The sequence below is a fragment of the Myotis brandtii genome, unplaced genomic scaffold (assembly GCF_000412655.1).
Source record: "Myotis brandtii unplaced genomic scaffold, ASM41265v1 scaffold656, whole genome shotgun sequence".
NCBI lineage: Eukaryota > Metazoa > Chordata > Mammalia > Chiroptera > Vespertilionidae > Myotis > Myotis brandtii.
In genome coordinates, this window is record NW_005370548.1 from 1071321 (window position 1) to 1079211 (window position 7891).

At 58.5% G+C, this 7891-nt stretch overlaps 1 protein-coding gene across 1 annotated transcript in view; it reads right to left on the reverse strand.

Moving 5' to 3' along the window:
* Positions 1 to 249: 249 nt before the first annotated feature.
* The window catches only part of LOC106723826, a 77515-nt gene continuing 69873 nt past the window's right edge, over positions 250 to 7891 (reverse strand). The window contains exons 2-6 of the mRNA XM_014528850.1: positions 7003 to 7109; positions 5607 to 5720; positions 1255 to 1319; positions 860 to 946; positions 250 to 575 (exon numbers count right to left, since the gene is read on the reverse strand). Coding sequence (XP_014384336.1) covers positions 256 to 575; positions 860 to 946; positions 1255 to 1319; positions 5607 to 5720; positions 7003 to 7109 — 693 coding nt within the window. The 3' untranslated portion in view covers positions 250 to 255. The remainder of the gene's footprint in view (positions 576 to 859; positions 947 to 1254; positions 1320 to 5606; positions 5721 to 7002; positions 7110 to 7891) is intronic.

Below are 7891 nucleotides of genomic sequence, written 5' to 3' on the forward strand. Positions count from 1 at the left end.
TGCCTGTCACGGAGAGGACACACCTGGCACGGAGAGGACACGCCTGTCACGGAGAGGACACGCCTGTCATGGAGAAGGGAAGCCTGTCACAGAGAGGACACGCCTGCTGTGTTGAAGAGCGCAGAGCACGCTTCTCGCCTTCAGCATCAGTTGGTCATTCGCCCTTTGATCATAAACGGCTGCGGAGTGTCTGCTGAGAGCCGGCACACTGACAGGTGTATGTGGGTGGAGACAGTTATAAGCTGTGTCTGTGCTTTAAGAGGATGACCACCCTCGGGGACGACCCGTGTGCCCTGGGCCTCTGCTCGGTGCCCTTCCACCCTCTACCTTTTCATGAGCATCTTTCTGCCACCCGCCCGCCCAACGGCCCCAGGGAAGCAGAACTCTCATCATCCCCGTATCAGTCAGTTCCGCTGCGGTAACAAAGCACCACTGATCTGGTGGCTTTAGCAACAGAAATTTGTTTCTCACAGTTCGGGAAGCCGGAGGGTCCAAGCTCACGGTGCCAGCTGATTCAGTTCCTGGTGAGAATCCATGGCCTGGCTTGCAGGTGGCCCCTCGGGCTGTGTCCTCCCCTGGGGAGAGAAGGGGAGCTAACTGCCCGTTCTCTTCGGATAAGGGCACTAACCCCATTGTGGGGGCCCCACCCTCATGGCCTCATCGACATGTAATTCCCTCCCAAAGGGCCCCGCCTCCTAATATTATCAACATGTGCGTTTTTGGGGGGACACAAATATTCAGTCCATCACACCCCAGAAGTAGCTGAGGCACAAAGTAACATCATACTCAGAGTCCACAGCCCAGAGCCAGGAATGCAACCCAGGTCCGTCAGACGGCGAAGCGACTGCAATGCTCTTACCTGGTGTGCAAGCCTCGGGTCCTAGCAGAGAACACACTGCCTGTAAGCAGATAACCCGGGGGCAGTCGTCCGATTTAGAAAATAAATCTGAGAGAGAGAGAGGTTCTGTGATGACTGACGATGGGCGTTCAGAGGAGAAGAGATGGTTTCTCCGTAGAGCAGCACACGTGGCAGGTTTCCCGGGAGAAGTCACCTCTGTGCTGACCGGGGGACTGGCGTCCTCGGGGAGAGGACACGTCCCAACATTCCAGGCCCAGGAACCCATCGGAGCCGGGACACCACCACCCCAGGCGCCCAGCACACTCCGGGTACAGCCAGCCCTGTTGTTAGAAGGGTCCTTATTTTCTCGAGAACAAACCTCAGTCCCTATAACGATGGCCTTCGCCTTAACATACCTGTGCGGCGAATGGGAACATGGCCCTTCCCAGGCTCCAGTGCCCTCTCCTGCCCTGGGAGGCTCCTTAGTCAAGAAAAACAGGTTGAGTTGTACAGCCCAGAGCCAGGAATGCAACCCAGGTCCGTCAGACGGCGAAGCGACTGCAATGCTCTTACCTGGTGTGCAAGCCTCGGGTCCTAGCAGAGAACACACTGCCTGTAAGCAGATAACCCGGGGGCAGTCGTCCGATTTAGAAAATAAATCTGAGAGAGAGAGAGGTTCTGTAATGACTGACTATGGCAGTTCAAAGGAGAAGATATGGTTTCTCCATAGAGACATCACTCGAGTCACCTGTCAGCCCCACCCTATGGCACGTAAGGTCTAGTGAACCCAGCCCTTCGTGCCGGCCCGCGGGTACCCGGGGCCTCAGCACTTCGTGTAACAAAACGGAACCCGGACGTGGACACTCAGCGGTCCCGCTTGGCGGAGAGTTAGCCCCGAGGGACCCCGTCGGCTGGTTTTCAAGGTAAAGGCCTGGAATGGGGAGGGGAGGCTCGGAGGCCCGGAGGGGTGAGGCAGAGGCCTGGAGGGGGTCAGCTCTGGCTGGGGCGCCCGGAGCCGGCAAACAGAGGGGGCTTGGGCCTCAGACAGGTCAGAACCAAGGTCACCGGGCCACCCTGCTTCCCTGGGTCTCTCGCACCCGGATCCCTGCGGCGGAAACGCAGCTCTGGGCCCGGAGTTAGGAAATGAGATCGGGCCCCGCCTCTCTTTACTCCTCGAAGTGGAAGGGCTTGGGGGGGGCGGGGGGGGGCGGAGGGCCTATGCCAGCCGCCCCCGTCCGGGGCTGCTATGACCCTAATGGGGTGATGCAGGTGCCCTGCAGTGGGACAAAGCGTTTCTCTTTCCGGCCGTAGCTTCGTGTGCATCATGTGATCTTACAATCCCTAGTTTACACAGTTTAGGCAGGTCAGAACCAAGGTCACCGGGCCACCCTGCTTCCCTGGGTCTCTCGCACCCGGATCCCTGCGGCGGAAACGCAGCTCTGGGCCCGGAGTTAGGAAATGAGATCGGGCCCCGCCTCTCTTTACTCCTCGAAGTGCTTGGGGGGAGGGGGGGCCTATGCCGGCCGCCCCTGTCCGGGGCTGCTATGACCCTGATGGGGTGACGCAGGTGCCCTGCAGTGGGACAAAGCGAACAGGACCCGTCTCGCTGCTGTTTCTCTTTCCGGCCGTAGCTTCGTGTGCGTCATGTGATCTTACAATCCCTAGTTTACACAGTTTAGGGCACCCGGGCACTTTTGAAATGGGGTGTGGAATGAGCATAAACACACGCAGAATGATGAAAAGCCTATAATTTACCGGCCCCGGCCCCTCCCCCAATGCTCCTGAGTGAATTGCCGACCCCAGGAGATGACAGCCTTCTGACAAAGGCGACATTCACAAAGGCCCGCTCGGCCGCTCCTCGGGTAGCGGAACCCGGAGGCGGAGGAGGCCCGTGCACAGGTGGGACTGCGCGTAGTAGGAGGGCTTCTCCGGGTGCTAGAGAAGTAGGTGACTCGGTTCCTAAGGTCATTTCCCAGTAAAAGGGCCTGGTCTCTTTGGAGAAAGAATCGATGAAGGTTTGGGTGAGAGAGGCACAGGGTGAGTTATTGGACAGACGCAAGGAGGTGCATGAAGGCTGGTGGGGACTTGGGGGCTCCTGTGGCCCCAACTTGGAGGAATTTAAGTATCAACACAACCTGCTTACAATGGATTTGAACACTTTGAACAACAAAACGTCTCTAGGAATCAACAAGGAAAGAGAGAAGGGAGGGAGAAAGGAAAGTTTCTTTCTCAGAAGAATGTTGGGTGAAAAAATACGTAATTCATGATACTATTACAAAACCACCTTTGTGAAATCACTGCCAGAACAATTTAATTCAGGCAAGAACCACCCATGGGTGCTACAGCCATTGGGTGCAAGTTACTTGGGGAACAGAACGTTAACAAACTCCAAGTGCATTTTAATAATGTATAAAATTGGGGGGGGGGGTCACCTCACCAAGTTATCAACTCGGCCTCCCTCTTGATATGACACAATGGGAAGCATCATTAACTATTACATTCAGACAAAAAGTCTAAATGGAAAAAAATAAAACTACAAAAAGTGCCAGAAATGATAAAATGTGAATCTCTAAAAACAGTAACATGTGGAAACTAAAACTTATTCTTTAAAAAAATGTTTTTAAATGAAAGTTGGCTGATTAAATTTAAAATAACTATAAATCATGACTTTATCACATATATAGAAACAAAATGTAAGAGATTCTGACAGCAAAAACGGATAAGGCGAGAGAAAGCAGGAATTGGGTGCTGTCCGTTATTAATAGTGCATGTGAAGCCGTGCACTGTTATGCGACAATAGACCAGGAGAAGTTAAAGACAAACACGATTCAGCGGTTCTCAACCTGTGGGTCACGAACAATGAAAATACATCCTGCATAGCAGATATTTACACGACGGTTCATCACAGTAGCAACATTGCAGTGATGAAGTAGCAACGAGAATAGTTTTATGGTCGGGGGGCACAGCATGAGGAGCCGTATTAAAGGGCCGCGGCGTCAGGAAGGTGGAGAACCGCTGCCCTAGAAGAAGTGGGAACCCCAGGTGAGATCGCCTGCGTGCCCACATGTCTAGATTCGCACCATCTCCTCGCTCCTCCGCCGTCGCCTCGCCCACACCTCATGCGATCCTGCTATTTCTGGTGACGTCCCTTCGCCGAGAGCCTTTCCGAAGACTTGGACTCCGTTTTCTGGAAACAGCTGTCTTTAGGCTCCTCACCCATTGTCTTTCGTAACGTGTTAGTTACATAACAAGCACAGCCACACCGAGGGGGCAGCTCACCGGCCGGAGGGGCAGGGCCTGGAGACAGTGGCCCTGGGTCCAGCGGGCGGGGCGGGGCGGAGCCTGGCTGCAGAGGCAGCCCCTCCATCCTCCTCCATCCCCCCAACACCCCCCCACGCACACGTGCACACACACGTGCACACACACGCACACACAGGCTTCCCACATGTGACTGGCTGCTGCTGGACTAACTCCCAGGGTAACCAGCACCCCCTTCTCTCCATGAACACCCCGCCGACACCACCGGGCCAGGCCTCCCTCCCGCACTCCCGTGAGGACCCCATGGGCCGCCGCCCAGTCCCAGGACCACGGACTGTGGCCTAGTTGCTCTCTCCCCAGAATCCTCCTCAGAGCGACTCCTCCCTCCGCTCCTTCCCTCCCACACCCCACGCTTCCACATGTCACCTCACTTTTTATAGCTTACACAGCGTTTCTTTCCAAAATTAAAATGTTCCTGGATGTGGAAGTAACAGAGACCAGGCAGGGGAAGGGACGGCGGGGGCAGAAGAGAAGGAATAAAACAGGATGGAAAGGAAGGGAGGGAGGAAGATGCGACGGTGTAGCTTGGCCGTCCCGACAGGCTCGCTGTCCGCAGAGGTTTCCGGGCAGCGGTCTGCACGGGCAGCAGGTGCTGGAGCGCCTGGCGCTGCTGGAGTTGGATTTGGGGACGCACTCCCCGGGGCGCTCAGCTCTGCACATCCGCTCCCGGGGCTGCTGGGAGCTGGGATCTGGAGCCGGGGGACACTGTGACAGGAGCGGGAGCTGCCCACCCCCAGGGGCAGGTGGCGGGGGAGGCTGGGGTGGCTTTATGAAAGCCCTGCTTTTCGCTAAAGGCCCAGGGTCCCTTGCAGCACCTCCTGATGTCAGAAATGGCCCATTGCAGCGGCCCATGTGCTGGGCCCTAGAACCGGGGGGCTCAGGAGAATGAAGCAAGGGTGGTGGCCAGCTGCCTCCAGGCACCCCAATGCCCTGGGCCGGCCGCGGTGAGGAGCAGGAAGGCCAGTGGGGAGGGGCCAGGGGACCCGCTCTGAGGGGGGCTCCCTAACGAAGTGGCCCCTGCTCGGCAGGGCCGGGCACTTCCTCGGGGGCCAGACAGGCGCCCCGGACGGAAAACGAGCAGCAGATCCAATACAACTCCAGTCCCTGCAGCTGCACTTGACCCTTTGCAAACAGCCTGGCAAAGGCAGATGGAGGGTGGGGGCTCTGGCAACACTTGCGAGGCCTGGAGGCGGCGCGGCCTGCCCCCTGGTGGTCGTTCCCCGCAATGACACCTGCTTCCCACCTCGGGTCCCAGCAGAGACAGAAAACGCGGGATCAGGGAGCGGGTTTGGGGAAAAGGAATTCGCCCTCTCCCGGCCTCTGGGCTTTTGGATTTAACGTCTCAGGGAGAAGTAGATCCCGCGCCTGCTCCCGACGCGGTGGTTCTGTAACAGGCCCTTCCCTTCTACTCGGCGCAGTAACAAGTCTTCCCAGGAAGACGCAGACAGACCTGGTTTTGTCATCCAGCCGCAGAGAGAGAGAGGCTTGGAAACCAGGGAAACTCCAAGCGGAGGCGTGGTTGTCGTCTGGCCTGTTTCTTAGGGAGGGAGAGCTGCCCAGGCGCCTGAGCAGACCGGCCGAGAGAGCTGATCGGAGAGCAGCTGCCTGGGGCCAGCCCCGCCCACCTCCTCCCGGCGGGGCCACCTCAGCAAAGCGTTTACACTCTTTTAAAAATATATTTTTTTATTGATTTCAGAGGGAAAGGAAAGTAGAGAGAGAGAAAGAGAGAGAGAGAAACATCAATGATGAGAGGGACTGGCCCCCTCCTGCACGCCCCACACTGGGGATGGAGCCCGCAACCCGGGCCTGTGCCCTGACCGGGAATCAAACCCTGACCTCCTGGCTCGTAGGTCGATGCCCAGCCCCTGAGCCACGCCAGGTGGGCGGCATTTACACTCCTGATGCCTCAGGTCCTGCACCTGAGAGAGGACTGCCTTGCAGAGCCGTTGGGAGGGTCACGGGGTCAGGAACACAGGTGCTTCCACTGACGCCCGGCAGGAGGTGCCCGGTGAACGCTGGAGATGGTGGTTCTGTGGTCACTGCTCAGGGTACAAGAGCTCGGGCAGATCCGACCGCCGGCCACACGGAGGAGGAGGGGGGTAGCAACATTAGTCACCGTTGGCCACCGGCTGCCCCCAAACCTCCCCGGCCGGGGCTGCCCCTTTCAGCACCGTGGGGATAGGAGGGGCAGACACCCCCACCCTTTCTCGGAGGGGTCGTGGCCATGTGACCCCGCCCGGGACAGGGACCGTGGGAAGGAGCGCAGGGGCAGGGGCAGCTGAAGACCATGCCTGGAGCAGTGACAGCCGGGCCCGTCAGCAAGGCCTGTGGTGCCCGTGTGAGGAGCGCCCGGCGCTGGAGGTGCCCTTACCCGGGGCCGGGGTGTGAGCCCCACGGTGTCTTGCTCTGCCCAGCGCTCCCTCTTCGCTGAGCTGAGCTCAGTTGGAATCAGTCCTGTCATTTCTACCCAAGAACCCTAACTGGTATGAGGACATGGAGCCCAGAGAGGGCAGCACACTGTTCAAGGTCACACAGCAATTCACTCACGTCAGGGGCTGAGCGTCGACCTATGAACCAGGAGGCCAGGGTTCGATCCCGGTCGGGGCACAGGCCCGGGCTGCGGGCTCCATTCCCCGTGTGGGGCGTGCGGAGGCAGCCGATCCGTGATTCTCTCTCATCATGGATGTTTCTATCTCTCCCTTCCCTTCCTCCCTGAAATCAGTAAAAATATATTTTAAAATAAAGAATAAAATAGAAACCAAAGAGCCAGGGCATGATTGACAGAGTGACACCTTCTCAGCTGCTGGGGACACAGGAGACCACAACCCAGTGCGCATGGTCCCCACCTTCCCCGGCTGCGACCCGCGTCCCCCTCGCGGCAGATCCCTCGGCGTTTGCGGCTCACGGGCGCCACCCAGTGGCCGTCCTGCCGACAGCAGAGGACTTCCCTGCGCTGGAGGCGGGGACCCCCCTTAGGAGGCGGGGACCCCCCTTAGGAGGCGGGGCGCGGGGCTGTCGCTGCCCTCCGTCCGTTACTCTACCTTCTACCGGCCCGGAGGCCAGGTGCCCCGAGAGCAGCGACGCAGACACGGCTCCCCCCGACACACGCGCACACACATACACACGCGCGCACACATGCACACGCGCACACATGCACACGCGTGCACACATACACGCACATACACATACACACACGCACATGCACACACACATACAGACACGCACACACACACGCACACACACGCACACATACGCATGCACACGCTCGCAGCAAGCTGCTGGGTCAACACAGATCATTCACCCCTTTCCTCAGCTGATCTGGGAGAGGATAGGAAATTCAGAGGTTCGGAGTCACAGCTTCAACTGTAAACGCTCCGCTTCCTGGAGGGAGAGTCCTGCACGATCCCCTTAAGGCCCGAGCCTCAGCTTCCCCCTCTGCGAAAGGGGCTCAGGGTGGCATCTACCAGCAGGCGCTGTGCTCAGGGCCCGGAGCAGAGGGCGGGGGGCGCTCTGTCCTCTGAGCTGAGGCAGAGGTGGGGCCGGGCGGGGACCACAGCACAGGCCCTGCTGTCATTTAATTCAGCAAAACTGCAGACCGCTGCTGCCTCCGAGGGCCAGACCCTGAGGCCACCGCCATGGGGGGACCTTCCTCCGTCTGCAGGAAAGACAGACAGTTTCAGGTACTGCACGTCCTGACGGGAGAGGAAGTTCAAGGTGCCCTGGGGGTGGACAGGT